Source organism: Nelumbo nucifera, chromosome 1 (assembly GCF_055504915.1).
Source record: "Nelumbo nucifera cultivar China Antique chromosome 1, China Antique-T2T, whole genome shotgun sequence".
NCBI lineage: Eukaryota > Viridiplantae > Streptophyta > Magnoliopsida > Proteales > Nelumbonaceae > Nelumbo > Nelumbo nucifera.
In genome coordinates, this window is record NC_142649.1 from 158864599 (window position 1) to 158888895 (window position 24297).

At 38.7% G+C, this 24297-nt stretch overlaps 1 protein-coding gene across 16 annotated transcripts in view; it reads right to left on the reverse strand.

Annotated features, from left to right (window-relative positions):
- Window positions 1–23960, reverse strand: part of LOC104602855 (uncharacterized) — a 45201-nt gene extending 21241 nt beyond the window's left edge. For 6 of the 16 annotated variants that reach the window (XR_016080492.1, XR_736125.3, XM_010266714.3 and 3 more), the window contains exons 1-4: window positions 23667–23806; window positions 23137–23281; window positions 22675–23043; window positions 18390–18564 (exon numbers count right to left, since the gene is read on the reverse strand). Coding sequence is in view for 12 of the 16 variants with exons in the window: in XM_010266714.3 (XP_010265016.1) it covers window positions 18390–18564; window positions 22675–22898 (399 nt within the window). In the remaining 4 variants the exon portion in view is untranslated. Of the gene's footprint in view, window positions 1–18389; window positions 18565–22674; window positions 23044–23136; window positions 23282–23482 lie in introns of all 16 variants that reach the window. The other 10 variants (XR_016080493.1, XM_088894957.1, XM_010266712.3 and 7 more) reach the window with 5 other exon arrangements.
- Window positions 23961–24297: the final 337 nt, after the last annotated feature.

Sequence of the window (24297 nt, forward strand, 5' to 3'; positions counted from 1 at the left end):
ATACAAATACATACATGATATACACCACTTATCGAAAAAAATTCATTTCAGGTTTTTGAGAAAATGAACTCATTTTTCCTTTAGCAACCATAAAAGAATCCTTTTCAAGTAACACTAGTGAGAACTCAAATATTGTGCCAAACTGAACTGAAGTAATTTATTCAATGTTGCCAATATATATTGACAACCAATAAAATGACTAGGAGGCATAATAAATGCCAATAATTCTTGTTGTACTTTCACTATATGTGCTGCAAGGGCATTCTGGTCATTTTACTGTATTTTGTAAACAGCACTCCTATTTTACTGTTTTTTCTCATTCTATTTCTGATAAGTGATAACAAGGTATCTTTGTGTTTTGTATCAAAGCCCAGGAGAAAACCTATTGGACTGATCAGAGACCATTTTTGGAGGTGTTTCCTTTTTCTCTTGGTTGAGTGCCAAGAAAAGACTGTAATCGTGGTATCTGGATGTTATGAAGAAGGTTTGATCTCTACTAACCCCTGTTTGTGGATCATGTCATCCCTTGGTAATGTGGTGTGTGCCCTGTTGGGTCTGGTAATGACCTATTTGTACAATGGTAGTTGTTGGTATTTGTGTTGAGATCATGTGACCTGGTTTTGCAAGTAGTTGAATTTTCCCAGGAATGAAAGTAGTCTGGTGTGGCTCAGGTGTAACAGTACCCCCTTGAGGAAGCAAGTGCCTCTAATCCTTCATACGATGTTGATATAGATTTTAGTGGAGTTTTTTTTTCCTTTGGAAATTCAGTGTGTACTGAAGAAGTGTGGTTAAGGTGTTTCTCCAATGGCATCAGATGACTCAACTACGTTTGGTGTGACCTAAAATCAAGGAGGGATTAACATGGTTCAGACAATATGAATTTTCCTATGATCATCACCCTCTTAATGGTAAGAACTATCAGGCATGGTCTAAGGAGATGAAACTTACATCATAACTAGAGAAAAGAGTGGCTACATAAATGGTATAGTGAAGGAACTGAAATCGGGTACTGCTGAACAAGATAAATGTAACCAAGAGAATTGCTTGATTATGTCTTGGCTGCTTACTTCTAGGCTGCCTTGAATTAAGCAGAACTTTATGTGGGCAGATACATCTCATGAGATCTGGGAGCATGCAAAATCCACATACTCTAAACAGACGCACTACGCTATAATTTACTAGTTGCAAGCAGAGTCCTCTACATACAAGCAAGGGGGGCATAGTCTATCTGCTTACTACTACACTCTCACATCTATCTAGAAGGAATTAGCTCAATAGCTAAATACATGGCAATTGAATCATGAGCCGGGATCATAAAGAGCATACTGCGAGTAGGAAGTGGAATTAATACAATGGATTCAGAAGCATCAAACCTCTCTTGTTCGGAAGAATCGAAACACATCGAAATGGTACCAGCCGTACTTAACAATAGAAGGATTTGGCAGAAATATGTAGAATTGTCCCTCCTAAAAAGATCATTGAATGGGAGAGTGATAAGGGTGCTAAGGATTATAAGAACCTTGTGTCTCAGCAACATCTGTTTGCCTTCTTACTTGGATTGAACCCTATTTATGAACCTATTACAGTCCAGATTCTGGGCAGCAAGGACCCTCCTATCTGGAGGTGTATGCTTTGGTCCAATCCGAGGAGAGTAGAAGAAATGCAATGAATCCTCCTAAAGGGGAGTCAATATCCTTAGAAGAAAGCGTCAGTGTGCATGAGACAAGGAAGGGTGATTTTCAGAAGAAAGAAGATGAGAAAGATAAGTTGTGGTACACTTATTGTCAGAGGCCGAGACATACTCATGACAGTTGTTCGGATTTGGTTGGAAAGTCAAAGTGGGCACAGGAGATGAGTAAGAAACCAGCACAAGAATAGAATAAAAACCTGGTCAGAAGTACACCACAACAAATATGGCTTCTCAAAAACAACCAAATAGTTCTACTGTGAGTAAAACTTGGGATCATCCTTTTGGTTCCAATCCCAAGGAGGATTTATAATGCCTTTCGTGATCATTTGGAATTGTACAGTAGGGCACTTGGGCAAATGGACTCCGATGCTAACCCCTCCACCACCTTTGTGTCTACATCAAGTAACACTGCCTCCACCTTCCATGTGTACTCTTAGTCTTTTGAATCTCCATGGGTTATTGATTGTGGGGCCTCTAATCACATGACTGCTAAGTCAACTTTATTTCAGCCCTATACCCTTCTTTCTGGTAAAGAAACAGTGATACTAGCAGATGGGTCTTTCTCTTCCATTACCGGTCGATGATCTATTTCTTTACTATTTGGTTTCTCCCTTTCATATGTGCTTCATGTTACTAATTTGCTCATTACTTTGTTGTTCATTAGTAGTATTACTTGCTCATTAAATTGTTCAGTGACCTTTCTTCCACATTCTTGTGTGTTTCAAGATCTGGACTCCGAGAAGACGATTGGTAGAGGAAACTTGGTGGAATGTAGCAAGTTGGTAGAGAATAATGTTGTTCTTGCGGCTACAGAGTCTACAAGTCCATCTCTTAAGAGTCAAGTTTATTTGTGGCATAATCGCCTAGGTCATATGTCCTTTGAGCCCTTCAAACTTTTGTTTTCAGAATTCTTCCAAGTTCGTATTAGTAACTAAGTTACAGTGTCTTACATGTCAATTAAGTAAACAATGTAGAAATTCTTCTCCTTTAAGCAATAAAAGGTCAGATTTCCCATTTCATATTGTTTATTCTGATGTTTGGGGCCATGATACTCTACCTTCTGAGAATGGTTATAAATACTTTATCACACTCACTAATGATTACTCCCATTACACATGAGTTTACTCGATAAGTTCCAAAGATGAAGTGCCTAAACTTGTGAAAGATTTCAAACGAATGGTATTCACCCAGTTTCAGACTGAGATACAAATCTCCTAGTTGGATGATGCTAAAGAGTAGAGTACTATCATGGTGATCTTGATGAATTTTTTGTTTCATGTGAGTCTCTTCATCGAAGCCCATGCACAAAGACACCTCAAAAAAATGGCGTTGCTGAAAGAAAAAACCGTCAACTCCTTGAAGATGGGTCTCTTTGTACAGCTTCTCATTGCACAAAGACTTAATTGTATTTTGGCTCTTTGTTATTAATGAAATACTTTACCTTATACTTTCACAAAAAATGTCTCCAAGTGTTTCTAGATGGACATTGTTTTGTCTATTATGTATGTCATTAATTGTGCCTTCTCGATTGTTGGATTACAAGGCCCCACATCAGCTCTTATTTCCTAAAACCCTGTTATTCTCTATTCCTATGTGTGTTTTTGGGTGACGTTTTGTCCATGACTTATCCCCTACCCGTGGTAAACTTGATCCCAAAGATATTTCTTTTGTCTTCCTTAGTTACCCTTTGTCTAAAAAAGGTTATAGATGTTTTGATCCCACTCTGCATAAGTACTATGTTTCCATTGATGTGTCCTTTCTCGATAATGAGCCCTTCCTTCCTATTTTTCCTCAAGGGAGAGTAGGGTTGAGGAGAAACTAGTTCAAGTTCAGCTTCCTTCTCTTCTTGATACTCCTCCATTTCATGTCTTTCTCTATCGTCGCAAGGGTCAACAAAGTCCAAGAGCCATGGAGCAACCTTAAGTCATACAACCAATATCATTGGATTCTCCGGAGGCATATCCTCAACCAGATGCTCTTGTTCCTATCATACCTGATCCTATTGCTATTGACACCTCTGTTATTAGTGATTTGGACCTTTCATTGCCAAAAGGAAGGGTGTTAGATCATATACCACCAATCATCCCATCTCACATTATGTTTCTTATGAAAACATCTCATCTTCTTTGTGTTTTCCTTTCTTCTATTGACAATGTCCTATTCCCAAAAATGTAACAGAGGCTTTATCAGTTCCTGAATGGATAGATACAATGAAGGGAGAAATCAATGCCCTACATAAAAATGGCACATGGAAATTGGTAGATATTCCAGAAGGAAAAGAACCAATGGGGTATAAATGGGTTTTCTTAGTGAAGCATAGGGTAAATGGTATAGTAGAGAGGTATAAGGCCCATATAGTGGCAAAAGGGTTCACGCAGGTGTATGGAGTGGACCATGCAGAGACCTTTACCCCTATAGCTAAGATGATTTCTATCAGGGGTCTACTCTCATTAACAACTAACCTAGATTACCTACAACAATTAGACATCAAGAATGCCTTCTTGAATGATGAGTTAGAGGAAGAAGTATATATGGTTCAACCTCCCAGTTTTCATGCTCAAGGCAGTGAGTTGAAGGAATGTAAGTTAAAAAAAAATCTTTATATGATTTGAAACAGTCACTAAGAGCTTGGTTCAATAGGTACCACTTAGTTGTATAACAGATGGATTTTAAATAGTGTCAGTCAAACCATACACTTTTTGAAAAGAGGGGGGAAGGCAAGATTGCCATCTTAATAGTGTATGCTGATGACATAGTGATGATTGGTGACTAGTTTCAAAAGTACAAAGTCGGAAGGAGTTACTAGCTATACAGTTTGAAGCAAAGGATCTAGGGGCCTTACATTATTTCCTTGGAATTGAAATTGCTTGCTCACAAGAATGGATCTTCATTTCACGGAGGAAATATATCCTAGATCTATTGGATGACATAAGTAAGTTAGGGTCAAAGCCTGTTGACACTCCTATTGACCCAATTCACAAATGGGGTGATTGTAGTAGTGACTGTAAAAGATGCGAAGCAGTATCAAAGACTTGTGAGGAAACTCTTATACTTGTCTATGACAAGACCTAATGTCGCCTATGTTGTGGGTATCCTCAATCAATTCATGCATGCACCTAAGACTTGCATATTTAGAGGCTGCAGATAGGGTTCTTAGGTACCTTAAGAAGTTTCTTGGAACTAGGCTACTCTTCAAGAAGAATGGTTACCTAAAGGTGGAGGTTTACACAAATGTCGATTGGGTTGATTCAATTGCTGACAGAAAGTGCACTAGTGGATTTTTTTTTTTTTTGATCAGCAAGAAATTTAAGAATTTTATTAAGTAATGATGAATCGGGCTAATACAATGAGGAGTTTAGCCACCCCTAAGAAACAACTCCAATCTCCAACAAAGTTACAATAGCACCCAAAACAATTCTTGCCTATGTACCCCTTGTTTTGCTGGAGCATCAGCCATCCCATTTGTAGTCCTTTTTGACCAATTGAATGTAATGTTCACCTCTTGTGCAATGCTCACTGTTTCCCTAAACTCATGCCTATAGATCCATGGCACAGGTTGTTTATTCTTGGTGCAAGAAATGATCGGTTTTGAGCTTCCCTTTACTTGCAAGTGCTGAAAACTTGATTGTTTAGCAAGTCTTAAGCCTTGCAGCAGTGTCGTCAATTCAGCCTTCAGTGAATCTCCCAACTCCAAAGGTCCTGAAAAAATGGCCAACACTTTCCATGTACAATCTCTAAACACTCCTCCAATAACTGCCATTCTAGTGCTTCCCATGGAGCTCCATCAAAATTTAGTTTTACTTTATTAGCTGTTGGGGGTAACCACTCCATAACCACCTTTTCCTTTTCTTTATAAGAAAATGCCACTTTAATCCATGCCCTTAAGATATCATTCATTAAAAAGTCTTTGAAAACATCAAGTGTCTTTACCCAATGTGCAGCTCTGATTTTTATAACTTCACAAACTTCCTCTTTCGATCTACTTTTCTCATTAAAGATCCTCCCATTTCTTTCCTCCCAAATAGTCCACACTACTGCAGCCTGAAATGCTTTCCACATAATTCTTCCTCTCTTTCTTGTTTGTCTTAGGAAACTTGAGCTGCAGAGAGACTCACTACATCCTGTGAAGAAGTCTACCTACAACCAAAAAGAAACACCAAGTACAAAAGACCAAAAAAGCAATAAATGAGATAAGTATTCACTGTTTTCAAGGCAAAGGAAGCACATGTGAGGTGATAGACATTTATTTGGCTTTCTTTTTTGAAGCATATCACAGGTGTTTACTAGACCTGTTCATGGGCCAGGTAGCCCGATGGCCCGGCCCAGCCCGGCCCGGCCCACACCCCGATCGGGCTTGGTCATGTAATTAGGCCCGCGGGCCTGACCTCGGGCCTAATACAGTAAGCCCGACGGTGTTATGGGCCGGGCTCGGAATTTGTCAAAAAAGTCTGGCCCGAGCCCGGCCCGGCCTGACTCAACATTATATATTTTATAAAATACATAATATGTATTTTATATATTATATAAAATATATAAATAATATAATATTTATTGAAATATATATATATATTTATAATTTAATATATACATTTTTTTATTTTTTTCTTTATAATTTCTCTCTCACTCTCTCTCTCTCTATTCAGCCGCTTTAGCAGTAGTAACAACATGGGCAAAATTTCGGGCTCGGGCCCAGGCCCGGGCTTCGGGCTTTTTATGAGGGCCGGGCTCGGGCCCAAGTTGTAGGCCCGATGGTCGGGCCGGGCTTGGGCTCGGGCCTTAAAAAAATCTGTTAATACAGAGTGAAAGCCCGGCTCGAGCCTGGCCCGGCCCAGCCCATGAACAGGTCTAGTGTTTACCTTTCTAAGAAAGATTTTCCCAACACAATGCCTGAATTTTAGGTGGCATAGGCTTGCTCCAAATCTATTTCACAGTGAAATTCTCTCCCAATGTATTGGACTACAAGAGGGCATTAATAAAGGAAGTACAAATAAAAATCCCATTAAGAGTACAAGATCACACTCTCATGTCCTCTACTGACTAATCCAGAAATTTTAATTGAAGTTTGTCCAACAGTTGGATAAGTGCCCCATACTGTCCCTCAAGCCCCTTCTAAACCCGAAGTCCCAATTTATCCCTGAAGGAGAAAGGGTAACAAATCTCAAGTCCACTAGTGGATAATGTACCTTTGTGGGAGGTAACCTTGTCACTTGGACGAGTAAGAAGCAGAATGTTGCAGCTAGATCCAATGCAAAAGGCTGAGTACAAAGCCATGTCTCATGGAGTTACAAAAATTCTATGGATAAAGAACATGTTGGGTGAGCTGGATTTGGTGTTGAAGGTCCTATGTCACCTTATTGTCACAACAAGGCTGCCATCAATATTGCAGCCAATCCGGTACTCCATGATAAGACAAAGCACATAGACATGGATAAGCATTTTATCAGAGAAAATGGTGAAAGTGGGGAAGTGTGTACACCTTATGTCAGCTCCAAGGAGCAACTTGCAGATGTATTTACAAAGGGCCTTCATTGCTTGCGGCACAATGATCTTTGTGACAAGTTGGGCATGATAAACATCAATGTCCCAATTTGAGGGTGAGTATTGTAATTTCACTATATGTGCCGCAAGGGCATTCTGATCATTTTATTGTATTTTGTAAACAGCACTGAGCACTCCTATAAATACTATTGCTGGCACCGCCAACCTATTCTTTTGGTCCCCGATTCTTCTTCTTCCTCTTCTCCCTTCTTCCTCCTATTTTTTCTAGTTCTATTTCTGTAACATTTCTAAAAGCAGAAATATAGACAACTAACCAAATGGATGATTTGCAGGCAGTTCAAGTTTGGCTAGCACCTGACTTGCAAGGAATCAAACTTATTTTGACTGTTTCCCCATTAGGAACCATGGCTGATCATGTGTGGCCGTGTGTTTAAAGACTACATGGGGATCATCTTCAGTTATTCAAGCCCAATAAGAAAAGGAAATCCCCTCAGACATTTTATTAGAGAACCAAGGCCTTGGCATCTAAGTTGAACAGCTCATTAAGGTGGATTCCTAGATCTGAAAATGAGCTTGCAGAGGTTCTTCCAAGGGATGGGGTTGTAATTTAAGAGTTGTTAGGGGGAGGGGTAAGGGGATCAGGCCCAGGGGTTCAGTTACAGTTATATTTCTGAATTATTGTTTGTATTCAGTCACCTTTCTGCTGTGTATTTGTCAGCCTCTGACCACTGCTTGGACTATGAGAGTCTTCATCTTTCAAGAATTATAAATAAAACCTCTTTAATCATGGTTAATAATGATGACATCTAAGCCTTGTCCCAACTATATGAGGTTGGCTACAAGAACCCTGTTCTGTCATTCCATTCTGCTCAGTGCAATATCCAATGTATGCTTAATGATCATCATCATCATCCAAGCCTTATCCAAACTGTATAGGGTAAGCTAGACAGCTACATGAATCCTGTTTCACCATTCCGTTCAGTTTAATGCCAACATCCATTGTTAAATTATGGGTGCTTAAATCATTTCTCATTACTTCGACCCATGTCTTTTTTGGTCTACCCCTAGCCCTTCTAGCCCCCTTCAACTTGCAATAGATCACTTCTTTTTACAGGTGATGTTGATGGTCTTCTATGTACGTGATCAAACCATCTTAGCTACTTTCTCTCACTTTATCACAAATTTTAGCTACTCCTAGGTTACTTCAAGTGACTTCACTTACGATCCTATCCTTTCTAGTTTTTCCACCCATCCATCTCAGCAGAAGCATTTCTAACACACTCATTTTTTGGGCATATTGGTTATTCTTATTTCTCAACACACTGCTCCATATAGCATAGCTGGCCTTACAACTGTTTTATAGAATTTCCCTTTTAATCTAAGTGGTATTCACCTATAACATAAAACTCCGGATGGACACCCCCCCCCATTTTTCCTGGTTTCCAAAACATAGTCAAGTCAATATCTTCAGAAAGAGGAAATAGGTTATAAAGTAGATTTCAATATATTTTCTTTTTGATCATCAAAGGAAACTTTTATTTGAAATTAGATTTAAGAAGTTTTACAACGTTGTGTTATGGAACAAGAAGTCCCATACGAATACATATTTCAGTCCCTTTTACAATGCAGCCCAAAACAGTTGTTGCCTCAAAGCCCCTTGTTTAGCAAGATAATCAGCTAGCCCATTTGCACTCCTAACCCATTTGAGTTCTGCTTCTATCTCCCTTGCAACCTTTTCCACTTCCCTTATCACTTGTTTGAAGGTCCACGGAGTAGTTCTATTGTTATTAGCCCAAGAGGTGATCACCTTGGAATCCCCTTCAACCTCAAGTTGCCTCATTCCTAGTTGCTTGGCTATCTTCTATCCTTGTAGCAATGCCATTACCTCAGCTTTTAGAGAGTTGCCCATGCCAATAGGTCCAAAGAATAATGCTAATATCCTCCCTTCAGAATTTCTGATTACTCCCCCGATACCTAACAATCCCGGACTCCCAAATGAACTTCCATCAAAATTCAGTTTAATTCTGTTACCATTTGGAGGTTTCCATTCCATCCTTACTTTCTCTTTCACTCTTGAAGATTGTGCTACTTCTGTCCAGGATCTTATAATGTCTGTGACTGAGAACTCTTGGAATATATGCAAAGAACTTACCCAATGGACTACTTTATCTTTGATTGTGTCAATCACCTCCTCCATGGTTCTACTTTTTTCTAAGAATATTCTGTTATTCCTTTCTTCCCATATCACCCAACAAATAGCTGCCTTCGTAGCTTTCCACATAACCTTCCCTCTTTTCTTTGATTGCCTCAAAAAGTCACGGTTAAAAAGACCTGCCACATCTTGAGGGGAAACCCACCTGCAACCAAAGAGAAGACAAAAAGAAACCCAAACATGATGCACAAAAGAACAAGATAAAAAAAGGTGTGTCAAGGTCTCACCACTTTCCTTACAAAGGGAGCACATGTGAGGAGAAAGGCAAGCAAAAGGCCTTCTTTTCTGCAGCATATCACACGTATTAACCTTACCAAGGAAAATTTCCCAACAAAAGGCTTGAATTTTTGGGGGGATAGGCTTACTCCAAATTTCTTTTACAAGCAAGTCCACAGCCAGGTTGCTAGGTGAGGCAAGGACATTAAAGAAAGAGGAACAAGAGAAGAGGCCATCTGTGGAGCCTTTCCAAATTCTAGAATCTTCCAAGGACGGGTCCAAAAGGACTTGTCCTAGAATATCCAGCAAGTGAATTAAAGATGGACATTCATTTTCCCTCAGGCCCCTTCTGAAACCCAGATTCCAGTTGATCCCACTTGGGCCAGGATTACCCAAAAGACTTATTGTTTTCCCTTTTAAGTTTGACAAAGAGTATAGGTCAGGAAAAAGGTCTTTGAGTGGACTATCTCCCACCCAAAGATCTTCCCAGAAACGAACTTTATTGCCTTGGCCCACATCAAACCGAATGGAATTAAGGAAAGATGGGTAAATTTCATGGATAGCTTTCCAAGGAGAACAAGAGGATACATGAGGGGCGACTTTTGCATCCCAACCATTCCCATCCAAACCATGGATACTCGCAATGACTTTGTGCTACAGTCTATCTCTCTCAAAAGGGAACCTCCACAACCATTTTCCTAGTAGAGCTGAGTTCCTAAGTGAAATATTTCCTATTCCCAAACCCCCTTTATCCTTGGGCTTTCTAACTTGATCCCAATTAATCAGGTGATCCTTCCTCTCCTCTCCTGGATCCCAAAGGAAATCTCTCATGTATTTTTCTAACCTCCTTGCCACTCTACAGGGCATTCTAAAGGTTGAGAGTAAGTAAACAAGGAGGTTTGCCAATGTGGCTCTGATCAGTGTTATCCTTCCACCAAGAGAGATGTAATTCCTCCTCCAAAGAGCTAGCTTCCTGGCAAATCTTTCAATGACTGGCTTCCAAAAATCTTCGGACCTAGGATTACCACCTAAAGGTAACCCCAAATAGCTAGTTAGCCAACTTCTAATCTCACACCCCAAAACCTCTGCAAATCTATTAAGTTCCCCTTCCTCCAAATTGATCCCTACGATGCCTGTTTTGGTCCAATTAATCCTTAAACCTATTATCCCCACAAAGTTATCCAATAGCCTCTTTAGATTCACCACACCTTCCTCATCACCACCCTCACAAAAGAAGATTGTGTCATCTGCAAATTGGAGGTGGGTAACAACCTCTTGATTTCTACCTATCCTCCACCCCCTGAACAACCCTTGGGAGTCGACTTTTGCCACCATTCTACTTAACACCTCAGCCACTATAGTAAAGAGAAAGGGAGATAAGGGGTCTCCTTGCCTAATTCCTCTCTCCACTAGAAAGAAATCCCTCGCTACTCCATTAATAAGATCGAGTAATGGGAAGAATTCAGACATACTCTGATCCAAGATCTCCACTTAGTTCCAAAGGCCAACCTTTCTAACATTTGAAGTAGCACTTCCCAATTAAACATGTCATAAGCTTTCTCTAGGTCCACCTTACACGCCAACCCTTTTCCTCTACCCTTTCTTTTTTCTGCAACACACTCATTGGCTACTAGAATTTGATCCACAATCTGCCTACCTTCCACAAAAGCACCTTGGAAAGGTGAGATGATCGATGCAAGCACTTTCTTAATCCTTTCTGAGAGAACCTTTGCAATAATTTTATATATACTCCCAACAAGACTAATTGGCCTATAGTCTTTAGGGGTTTTGGCCTCCCTCCTCTTCGGGATTAAACTCATAAAAGTGGCATTCACCCCTCGAGGCACCTCTTCTTTGAGAAAGAATTCATTGAACGCTTCCAGGATATCACCTTCCAGCCAACCCCAACATTCTTGATAAAAGGCCATTGAAAATCCATCCAGTCCAGGGGCTTTTGATCTATCCATGGAGAAGATTGCACTCTTAATTTCCTCCAAAGTAAAGTTCCTCTCCAAAGACAAAGATTGTTCTTCTGAGAGCCTATCCCCTTCCATTTCTAGTAGTTTTGTTGCCACCCCACTTGAGCTTGTGAAGATTTCTTTGAAGTAGTTCACAAAGATCCTTATGATCTCCTGGCTCTCTCTTACTTCCCGACCCCCCTCCTCCACACTGAAGATCAAATTTTTCTTTCTCTTTCCATTTGCAATTGCATGGAAAAACTTCGTATTACCATCCCCTTCAACAATCCATTGACACCTTGACTTTTGTCTCCAACAAATTTCCTCCTTTCTTAAAGTCTCTTCCAATTCTTGCTTGATTTTCCATCGATCCTCCCTCTCTTCTTCTGTTAAACTTCCGCTAGCCTCTTTCTTGTCAAGCTCCTCAATCTTCCTCACTATATTGTCTTTTATTTCCTCCACCCTCCCGAAATGCTCTTTGTTCCACTCTTTTATTTTCCTTTTTATCCTCTTTAATTTCCATGCAAAACTTAACAATTTCATACTCACCAAGGGTTTGAGTTCTTGCCACCATTCCTTCAGTCTGGTTTTAAATGAGTGATCCTCAAACCACATGTTTTCAACTTTTATTTTCCTTTTTATCCTCTTTAATTTCCATGCAAAACTTAACAATTTCATACTCCCCAAGGGTCTGAGTTCCTGCCACCATTCCTTCAGTCTGGTTTTAAATGAGTGATCCTCAAACCACATGTTTTCAATATATTACATAACAAAATGGAGAATTATTACACACCATACAAGAGAGAGCATTCAAGAAGAATGAAAATTAACAGCCACTAATTCCTATACAAAGAAGGAAATGAATTCTTACATATCTTATCTGTTTGTAAAATAAATGCTAGAGACAGAAAACCTTGAAGAAAAAGAAAAGAAACAAAAAGAGGCATGATAGAGCCCATCACCATGGCTGAGGCATAGAACTTTCTATTCTTTCAACCATTGAATTGTTTGAACATCCCAACAATTAGACCTGATAGGCCAGACAGTTTTTGTCATTTTTGAGTATCTCATTCCATCTTGCACATACAGATGGATACAGTTCTTATATTCCTAATATGATTAGGTAGGGATCTTCCTTATATGATCAACACAATTTCTATCAGATGGAGGTATGATATGACCCATCTGAGCCATTCACTTAGTAGGGGACCCTCTGGATTGATCACCTATTCAATTCTATAGTCCGTATCAGCCCTATATCCCACCTAATATTGGTGATTTCTCCAAATATTGTTAGCCATTTTTTGATAAAAAAAAAAGTGAAATTGAAACAAAAAAACAACAGAGGTGCATTGCATCTCAAGCAAAAGAGGGTCTGTCATAACTATACAAACATACATATAATATCCCCTGCCTGCTCCAGAAAAGGAAATCAACATTCTTCAGATATATAGAACCAACCAAGATCAAACTAAGAATTCATCAATTGCAAGCTTAACCCAAAAAAAAAAAATAATCACCTACTTTCCAACCAAAGCCAGAAACACCTATAAAACCCATCTCCCTTCATGCCTTCTGACTCATATCCCTTCCACCTCTCCCTATCTCTTACACTTCTACCAGACCCCCTAGCTGCCAAAGCCAATATTCGAGTATGCCCCAATCAAGACATTGCCCATCTTTTTCTCACTCCTTCCCCCTTAGAGTTCTCAATTCTTCTAGCTCACTGCTTCCAAGTCACTAACTATGCTAGTATGCTACTAGCATCTGAGGCCTTTCCATCTAGCTCTGTGCCACACCTTAAATTCCCCCTATCTTCCACCTCCATCCTACTAAACTTTTTTCCTGCAAAAATTTTTCCACCTAGAAAGAGCTACTGACCTTTTTATAACTATTTTTCTTCCTCATATGACTTCTCTTGATAATCTCAGTTAACCTCATCGTTGTTGCCTCCTGAACTCTCCTCTTTTTATAACTCTTCTTCAACAAGTAAATAAGTTTGATACCTTCTTATATGCAAAGGATCAATCATCTGCTCCTCTTTGGAAGCTCCATTACTTTGCCTTTGCTTGGAGCTCCAAATTTGATCTCCCTCATCCGTTGGTCAACTAGAACCCTTAATGGATACCATATTGTGGATACTGGAATAGGAGTCTCAGGCCTAGACCCATGTTCTGGCCCAACCCACAGACTTTCACATCAATGGTCTGATTGAGAATTGCCCATCCTCAGGCCCCACTTGATGGATTTTCTCATATACCTGGTTTAAATTTACTGTCCCATCCTAGGCCCATGTTCTGGCCCAGCCCACCGACTCTCATATCAATGGTCTAGTTGAGAACTGCCCATCCTCATGCCTGACTTGACGGACTGTTTCATTTACCTGGTTAAATTTACTACTGAACTTTCTTTTGAATTCAAATTTAAATCTGAGACATCTCCCCGACTTGATCTGACATCTCATTTAAAGGGGCAGCCACCTTTAGAGGAATGACCTTCAAAAAAAAGTGTTGGCAGTCATTCCACTAAAGCTTCCAACCCTACCTCCTCAGCTCAATTGTTTGAGTCAGTTCTCCTTCTCCTCTGACATCCCCCAGCTCACCAGTGAAAAAGATAACCAGACCTCCATCCCCTTTCTCGCTGTGTCCCTGCCGATGGCTGAGTTTGTGCTGGAAAAGTTCCACCAATTGAATCATCCATCTAGTTCTGCTGATGGGCATATCAACTGAGGAGGTTCAGTTCTACCTCCACAGAAAATGAAACAACCCTTTTCCAAACCCCTAAATCCACCACTCCTCCACAAAGAACTCCAACATTAGCCCTCCACCACAATCCTAAGAATGTGGGTCTCTCCAGAAACTACCAGATCCATAGTCTTAGGAATCTCAGACAGAGAATGGCCCCAAATAAGAAGGCACGTAGCATCCACAGACTTTCATTTAATGAAGCCACCTAAAGCATTCCTGATTTCTCTGAATGTGGATTAAGCCATGTATTGAATGTGAGACCAAAAACTAGTAGGAATCTTTACTATTGCCATAAAAAACTCCTATCTAGAAAGGTGAACTTTCCGTCCACTGAAGGTGTTACAACCCTGCTCCAAGACTTCCAACACTTCATATTTAGACTACGGAATTAATAAAAAAAGACCCCTGCCAAGCTTTCTCACTTCTGGTTTGATTTCAACACAACCAGCCTACCAAAACCCATGAAATGATCTCAACTCCTGCACCTTCCATCCACCTGATGATACATGTACACAAGAAAGCTTCTCTCTCTTTCAACTCTTACCTGCTTACTGTAACTCTGTTATCTTGCCCACACCTTGCCTCTCCTCAACTTCCAGACTAACAACATCCATCCCAACTGACAAGCATAACATGGGCTTTCTTTGAACATATTCTTTTTGCTGAAAATCATTAAATGAGTGTACGGTAGGTAGAGGATAGGAACATGGAGAGTCATTTTGGGTTCCAAACTCATTAGCCATGTTAAAGATTCCTGGCTCCTTTAGGGGGCTTCCTTAAACAACTTGATTAGCAAACCTGCAGCCTAGGTAGAGGATAGGAACATGGAGAGTCATTTTGGGTTCCAAACTCATTAGCCATGTTAAAGATTCCTGGCTCCTTTAGGGGGCTTCCTTAAACAACTTGATTAGCAAACCTGCAGCCTAACATAAAGCATCCAGAAAATAAGTAGCACAAATAGAGTATATAAACAAATGATAATACATCTTGCCAAGCTGGTTTTTGTGTATATATAATTTTTTTTGTTATAATTACAAAACATTTTGTCTTTTAAATTCAAGTTTATTTGTTTGCTAGTATTTTAGTAATTTATGTCTATCAATTTTTTGTTTGGCTGCCTTTGGTTGAGCTTATTTCCTTTTCTATGCATTCATAACTTCTTTTTATTTTTAGAGTGCTCAAATTTGGCAAAAACACATTTTTTCCTTAACCTTTATTATTTGTGGTGCAACTTTTCTTTTGATTTGTAACTGTCAAATGTATTCATTAAAGATAAAAATAAGATTATGTACAGCCTCAAGACTTAAACTTCCCAAGTACAACATCTAGTGCCAGCTAGTTATCCTACATCCTGTGTATAAGAAACGTACAACTAATTCTTTACCCTTAGGGATTTAATCCCCAGTACAATTCTCTTCTATTATGCACCCTGTTTTGTTATGTAACTTTTGCTTTCAATACATTTTTGGTCTTATGTTGTATGGAAAACTATATACTGTGGACTTAACTCTTATTGCATAGTTTTTGGGTTCATTGCTGTTAGTGTAGGGGTATTTGATCAGCTGAACGATTCTCCTGTTTGAAACTGGAACTGGTGTCACTAGTCATGGCATGATTGGCTTAGGTTGAGGGTGGACCATGCAAGTCATAGCAATAATTAATGGTATATCCATTCATACCACAATGAGTACACCTCCTCGGACCCGAGCCACGTCCTCTACCATGGGCTCCCCCTAAATCTCTACCTCCAGTACGACCACCACCACGGTTATATGTAGGTCCACCACCACCACTCCGGCCATATACCGGACCATTGCTACCACCACTGCCAGACTGAGCTCCTCGAGCTCCACCTCTAACACCACGACCCCTTGACACTGCAAAGGCTGATCTATCTGAGACATTAGAGTTCTCAATAGATCCAATAGAAGTCCTCCGAAGTCAAGCAAACACCTCTTCTAAAGAAGGGAGAGCTAACCCTCCTAGTATCTAAGCCCATACTGGTTCATACTCATATTTCAGCCCCACCAAAAATCGAGTCACGTCAAGTTGTTCTCTCTGTTGTTGCTGAATTTTGACATCAGAAGTGAGGGGGTGATAAACATTCAACTCATTATGGATGTTTCTCATACTAGCATAGTATTCCTCAAGACTTTGATTGCCTTGTTGCATATTAAAGTATTCCTGATACAGCTGATATATTCTGGTTGAATTGTCTTGACCAGAATACAACTTCTTAGCATGGTCCCACACATCTTTGGCAATGTCAAGAAACATGAAATTTACACTAATCTTGGGTTCCATACTATTCCATAACCATGTGATAATCTGTGCATCCTCTTGTTCCCAGTCTTCATACTCATGAGAATCAGTGGAGGGTTTCTCCTCCCTTATGTGTTTCACCTTCTTCTTTGCCTTTAGAAAAACTTCTACAGATTTAGCCCAAGGTATACAATTCTCTCCATTCAGTTTAATGGAGGTCATTTTAACATTCAGGTAGTCAGTAGGTATCATCACATTAGATTTGCTATCACTGCTATCTCCCATTGTTGAATTCTGTTATCACTGAATTCGGCACACTACACACTGCTTGATCACACTGATCACACTGGTTTCAGCACTTGTTATTGCTGAAGGTTGCACTCTTTACACCACAAACCCTACCCTACGACTACTTGAAATCTCACCACTATATGAGCACCACTCCTTCGAATCACACAAAAAAACAGCATAAACCCTAGCACACTACAGTCTGAAATCCCATCATACGATCTAAAACATACTTCCTATTTGATTCATAACAGAAAATATGCATAGAAATCTCTTACCTCATCACTTGAAAGACAAACCACACGAGAAGAAAATCAGTCCACACAAGACACCCACTGCACCACACAAATCAGCCCTCTTCTCTTCATCGATTAGGGGAGGGCTTCTTAGAAACCACAGCAACCGACCACACAAGACACAACTGGAGGCATAGAAACCTCCAAGGGAAGAGGGCGACCACTCCTTTTCAGCCCTTTCCCTTATCTCCAATCGATGGCAGAGAAATCAAGGGAAAACCCTAGATTGAGTGCGCAGAGAACAGAAATCTGGGCAGATCTGAGTTGCTAAGTTGAGCTCTGATACCATGTTATAATTTGGCCTGCCTTTGAGTTCTGTTAGTCTGATAACAGCCAAGAAGAAAGAGGAAGAAAGAAGGAAGAAAGAGAGAGAGAAAGGAGGAGAAAAGGAGAGAAGAAAAGTCTGGTTCGAATTAGGGAAAAAGTTACTCTCCCATTCGGCCAGACATGTTTTCATATTATTAATATAATAGAAAAGACACGTGCCCTTATTTAAGTGAGGGACACTAGTTCTAATATAATATTACAGATCAGCAACCTTAGCATAAGTATAAAGACAAAAATACCCCTACACTAACAATTGCATACAACGTTATATCTTGACAATGATATATGCATATATAAGTTTACATACAGATAATGACAAATTATAAGGTAAAACCAAGCCTTTTTTTACAGTGCTATTTTATTTGGACTATATATATATATATATATATATATATATATATACATGAATAAACAGTTATTCCATATGCCTATAAATCATGTTACTTTCAACAGTTATGCAAAACATCATATATTGCAGATTATGGCATTTTGGGGATATACAGCTGTGGAACCATGTCATAGGTTGCAAATATATGTTAGTGACATGAGTGGCTCAGTGGCCTTGGAACTCCATCTAGGTAATGCCACCAATTATTGTCTTCCCCACACCCTCCCCCAAGTCCAGGACACATATAGAGACCATGAGAGAGACAGAGGCGGCACATATCATGTCCCCAGTTGCTTATGGTTTTAGGAGCTAGAAGAATTGTTAAGACGAACCAAAGGAACACTTCTGAAGGTGTAAGTCAATAATAAGTATCTGTAGTTCTGCACTTAAGAAAACAAATCAACAGCTGCAGAATAACTAATGTCTGGCAAAAACATACAATACAGTGTAGGCAACTTAACAGCTTTGCTAATGAGATCACCATACACATTGCAACAGAGGCCTACCTCCCCAAATGCACCTTTTCCTATCATTGTTAACAATTCAAAATCATCAGCACCCATCTTATGCCGCTGAAGGCGCATGTATTCAGTTTCCTTCTTCTCCAAGTGTTTCAGTATGTTATTTTGCTCTTCCTCAGAAACATCAGCATCAGCTAACGTCTTCTCCAATATATTGCGTCTAATTGAAAATAATATTATGGTAGTTAGGAACCTTTCTTTCTCAAAATAACCAAAATATTAAATACTAATAATAAAATGAACTAAAAAAGACTTATTAATAAAATGAACTAAAAAAGATTTATTAATAAAATGAACTAAAAACAAAACCTCTCATATGTGTACTTTCTAAAAAATGGTTTTTTTCTGCACGTAAGGAAAAAAACTTTCATGACATGAAATAATAATAACATTTGGATATTGGATACCATTAATACGATCGAAAGTGCACATGTGATATTTTGGTTATTTTTAGTTTAATAGAAAGTGCACATATATTGTGTCTGCTCAGAATAAGTTTTGGAAACTAAAAAGTGCACATATGACAGGTGCACAAGAGGTGGGGAAGTCCTACATTTATTAGAAGTGAAATCAACCAACTGATGCTTCTATATAACACTACTGAGACTTTTGTTTGAAATCAAAATCAACTTAACCATGTGATTTGGAGATATGAAAATCCATGATCACAATATTTAAAATCGTGTCATTAATTTGGTATTATAAATTCAAAACAGTTGTGCTTTGATTCAATTGGGTGGACAGATTAAATGCAGTTTTGCTTTAACTTGTTAAACTTGTTAAATGCAAAGTCAGGTTGGTTGGGTTAAGTTAGGGTTGGAGAAACAGAAAAGATTGGGTTGGGTTGGAAACTAAGAATTTATCACTTTGGATTGAAGATTAGGTTGGATTAGAGCTAGGGTTGAGGGTCCAAGACCTCAGGTTAGGCTGGAGTTGGCAGTTGGCCTCAATCCAAATTAACCCAGTCCAAGTTGTATCCTAATTGAATGATAGGTCCAACCACTTACCATGCTGGTATAGCATTTACACTCAACTGAATGAGAAGCAAGAAATTCTCAGATTTAAATATTTTATAGAACATTTACCATTTTTGGCTTTTTTTATTTCCATTGCTAGATAGTAGATACAAAGCACATTAGCAAACTTGCCAGTATATTACTCAACCTTTTCATGCCTGTAACTATAGCAAACAGGATGGAATTCCTAGATGGGGAATCTTTGTCAAATGGTAGAGAGCATAAGAAAAAATTTCATCTAGAGGAATGGAATTTTGCCTGTAAACCAGAGGATCCCTGAACACAATGAAGAAAAGAAATAATAAGAAATTGACTATGGAGGTGTGGTGAAGAAGGTTATAGTCCTAACCCCTGTGGTTGGGAATCGGTTAACTCTGCTAAGAATTAGTTTCTCCCACACTCATACAAAAGGCCATCCACTCTCAAAACCGTGAGAGTGGTTAACCCTACTTTTACAGTTGCCCCTCTTTTACAGTTTGTTAAAATCTCAGAGAAAAAAACCCAATAGTATGTATCATTCCAATTTCAAGACAATTCTTCCAATCAATTCTTTACCTTCCATTTCTTCTGCTCATTCAGACAAGTGGCACACTAAGACAGGTGCCACACATTTAATAACTAATCTAAACAAAAATCTGAAAAGTGGGTATCTCCCATTTGGAGAGACAGTTTATCCACTCCTAAAAAACTGTAAAAGTGGTTACTCTCAGTCACAAACAAATTTGAATTTTTAATCTTAATTAAGAGCTCTATGGTTCAAAAATTGATTGTGCATTAAAGTTATGTAAATTACCAGAATTTAGTGTAATTAGAAAATCTATTATAACAACAATACTCAGTAATTAAATACTGATTATTAATAAGAATATAAGAAAATAATCATCACCATTACTAATTAAAAATAATATTAATCTTTAATTAAATAATTAAGGGCTAAGTTCCTTTCTTTGATATGACCTAGCCCCAATCCACCAGCTTCCTTAGGCTTGCAAACCTGACTCCAACAAACTAAGTGGCACTTCTTTTCACCGCCTCCTTCCCAATAGGAAATTCCGCTGGAGCTTTTCAATCTTACTTTTTACTTTTCCCGGGACTCAGAAAACCAACAAGAAATAGATTGGCAGATTGGCAAAGGGATGCCTTAATAAGTGTGAGTCTTCCCCCTTTTGCTTCTTCTGTTTTCAATAAAAGCCATCTTTGTTAAAAAAAAAAAAAAAAAAAAAAAAAAAAAAAAAAACATGTTTCTATGAGGGTTGCCAAGAATGCAGTTTGGGTTCCAAGATTGACAAGGAATGTCACTTGGAAGTAGAGTCCCTTGTTGGACCCATTTCTTCCTTAGGTCAGGTTTCCTCGAACTCAATGAAAGATAGATGATCATGAATGATGAACTCAAGAAGACTTCTCTCAATAGAATCATTTGTTTTTGCTTAAAGAGATGAAGGGAAAGTAGTTTCGAAGTAGATTCCTTTGGATCCCTCATATTCCAAAAAAAATGTAGTTTTCTTTAATGTGGATCACTTTGTGGATAAGATTCTAGCCATGACCATAAACCACTCCATATCCCATGAATTCAAACAAATGTGGTACATGCAAGGACAGGAAGGGTCAGATTCCTTCATCATTGCCCCAATATTATTAAAGTATGGTAATAATACCTAGATAACTTTCATGCCTACCATACTGATATCAAACATCATGTGTACCCAATACCACATTAAATGCTGCATGGGCAATCCCAAAGTATATCTCAATAGCGTTTACACTTTCAGAATATGTAAAATGGAATGTTTTAATACTCATACTACAAAAAATCTGTATAAGTTAGAAGCTTAATTAAATTTGGCAGTATACAAGTATTGAATAATGATAAGATACCAATACTCATATCTGTGTTCAGAGATAAATATGTCCCATGTTACCCAGATAAATAGTCTGTACTGTGTGTTACTTCAGTAGAAAGAGTTAACTCTTTGGAATCTCCCCCCATTAACAATATGTCCCATGTTACCCAGATACAGCAAGGATGTGACTGGATATAATACAAGATAAAAAATGCACTAAAAATTGAAGTATCCAACACAATACGGCACCCCTGTGCAGGTATCCAGGTATCATTGAACATGCCAGATACCAGTTTTTTTCTCTTTTGCTGCAGTTTTTCATACGGCTGGGTGCTTGTACTAGCAAGATATACTGTGTTGTCTATGGAAGTTGTCTCCTAACTTTCTTAACAGTATAATTACTTCTTCTTCATCCCAAGAGAAAAAGAAGAGAAAAAGGTTTCAATCCTTTTTTCAGTTTTTTTCCAATGACAACCGAGTAGTTATGGCTTACTACATTTGCAGAAACTATAGTGTATCTCAAGTTGGTATCTTAACGGACAAACAAATCCATCATGGTAGACAGTCTCAGTATTATCAAAAATAATACTGAAAATACTGAAGATAAGACAAACCTGAATATTTGGAAAAGGAAATAAAAAATAAGTTATCTATGAATGAATCTACAAATAAAAGACACTTGAGGAGATGAAAAATGGCATCAGTGGATGCACTGATTGTGAGACCCAAAAAAATATCCTCATCTAGAACTCTATACAAAAATATAGTGAATGATTAACTATTGTCTTCATTGCTCATCTCACCCTGTGGTTTTAAGTGTATATAACATAAAATCAGTCTTGCAGATTGTTAAGAAGTAGGAACAACAGAAAGATGTTCTTGCTAATATAGTATATCTAGTAAAGGTACATAGAAAAATCTGGAATATCTAAAGAATCAATGACACTTACTCCTCCAATAAGTAATATAAGATAGGTTACAGTTGAGTTTTTCCTAATGTTCTGCAAGAGTTTCAAATTGCTATCTAAAAAGGCAGCACGATGCACGAGGTTCCCACCAATGTGGGATCTGGGCAGGGACAGATTTATGCAGCCTTATCCCTGCACATACAGAGAGGCTGTTTCCAATTCAAATTGCTATTTCATACCTTATATTGAAGTGAACTTGGTTGATGTAATAATACAGCTTCAACAATTTTTTCTTGATCAATAAATAGAAACTTGCCATCCTTCTGGCAACAAAGACAATGAAAAAGTGACAGAGGAAGATGGATAAGGTAGACCTACCCAGTGGTACTAATTATTAACTAAAAAAAAAAACAGAACAAGAAATACTTTTTCCTTTTATTTGACTGATAACAATAAATAGAGACTATTGAATTATTATAAGAATGAGAAAAGCTGGAGGGCGTACCGTTCCTTCCTCTCCTGTAGGTTCTTCATCTGCTCCTTGTAATGGTTTTCTATATACTGCTTTGCCGCTGCAACTTTCTGCTTTGTGGCATTGGAAGGTGCTTCCTCACCGGTAGGCGGTTTCGCCCCTTCTTTATCACTACCCGTCATTTCCTTCTTTTTAGTTGTAGACCTCAACTTATCTCGAGGCTGAAACTTATGGAACCAACTCCTTGCCGAATCCATTTCTTTCTTTATATCTTCAGGTTACCAGGTGCCTCAACTGTTCATCCCTCTCGACTCTACAAATCTTATACGTACGTGATTGATACGCTAACAGTTTCAATTCCTTTGTGCCCTCAATCCCAGAAAAACCCCAATTTGATTGCTTCTGTATTGGTAGTACCGAGACCAATTAGACAGAGAAAACGAATTACAATTCAGCGGAATATATATAACTTAAAAGTGCATAATTAGTACTTACTCACATCTGTCAATCTTAGCACTTAATCTAGACAGTTTTCCGCTTTCTGCTTTCAACCTCTCCCAACAGCCAGCCTCAAATGTCCCGTTTCAACAGCAAACCAATTAAATATTGCAAAAGAAATCCAAATTCTACCGGTAACCGCCTACACGACAACGCTCATCAGTCAATGCCCATGGAAAACAAGTTAAACAACCTTAGGTTTCAGAAAAAAAGAAACATTTTTTTTCGAAATTCAACCATCAAAACAAAGACCCGATCAATCATTGATGATTCAAAATTCCAAAACTAGCATTTCACAATTCGCAGAGCACAACCACAATTCAGTTCAAGAGACAAAACCCACCGATCCAAATCCTTGCAGAACAAAATCATCCAACAAGTAAAACCCACAAACAGAAGAAATATCCCCTCCCGAACATTAAAACCCTAAAGCAGGGAATTCGGACGCAACAGGACCAAATTGGAATCTGCAAAGAAAATAGCGAACTTGGTTGGAGGCAGAGAACTCGGCAGAGATGCCGGATTACCGCGTAATTGTCCGAGAGGAGCATCGATCCGAAACCCCAGCAAACATGGAAATCGAACAGGCCACCATTTTCGCTGCATGGAAACAACGAAGACCTCTTTCTCCGCAGGATTCCACAGAGCCGCACACAAAATATGAAACTCCGATTTTAAATAGTTTTCCTGTTCTAAACTTCTAATTAACTATTTTTTATCGTAATTTAAATTATTTTATATTTTATTTTCTCCTCGTTTTTTTCCTATATTTATTTATTCATTTGCTTTAGTTTCCAATTTTTCAACTTGTGATTCTACGTGTTCTCCTGTCGCGAGAAAATAAGATTTAGGAAGTTCGCATACGGCCTTAGAAAGCGGCTGCTTTAGATTCTTCGGTACACGTTACGCGTAATGCGCACAACCGCCGTAGAAATTAATGGACCCCACATCGAATACGTATGATTTGTCAAGCCCAATGATTTAGAGTTCACATCGTCTGTCCCTTTGGTGCAGAAAAGTTTCTGTACCGACCAATAAGCCACGTCACTTAAAAATCATTACTTTGAAAAACATGATGGTGTGACAGATTGCTATTCGTTTGGTACAGAAAATTCTCCATACCAAGAGACTGACGATGTGAATTCAATGATTTTCTAC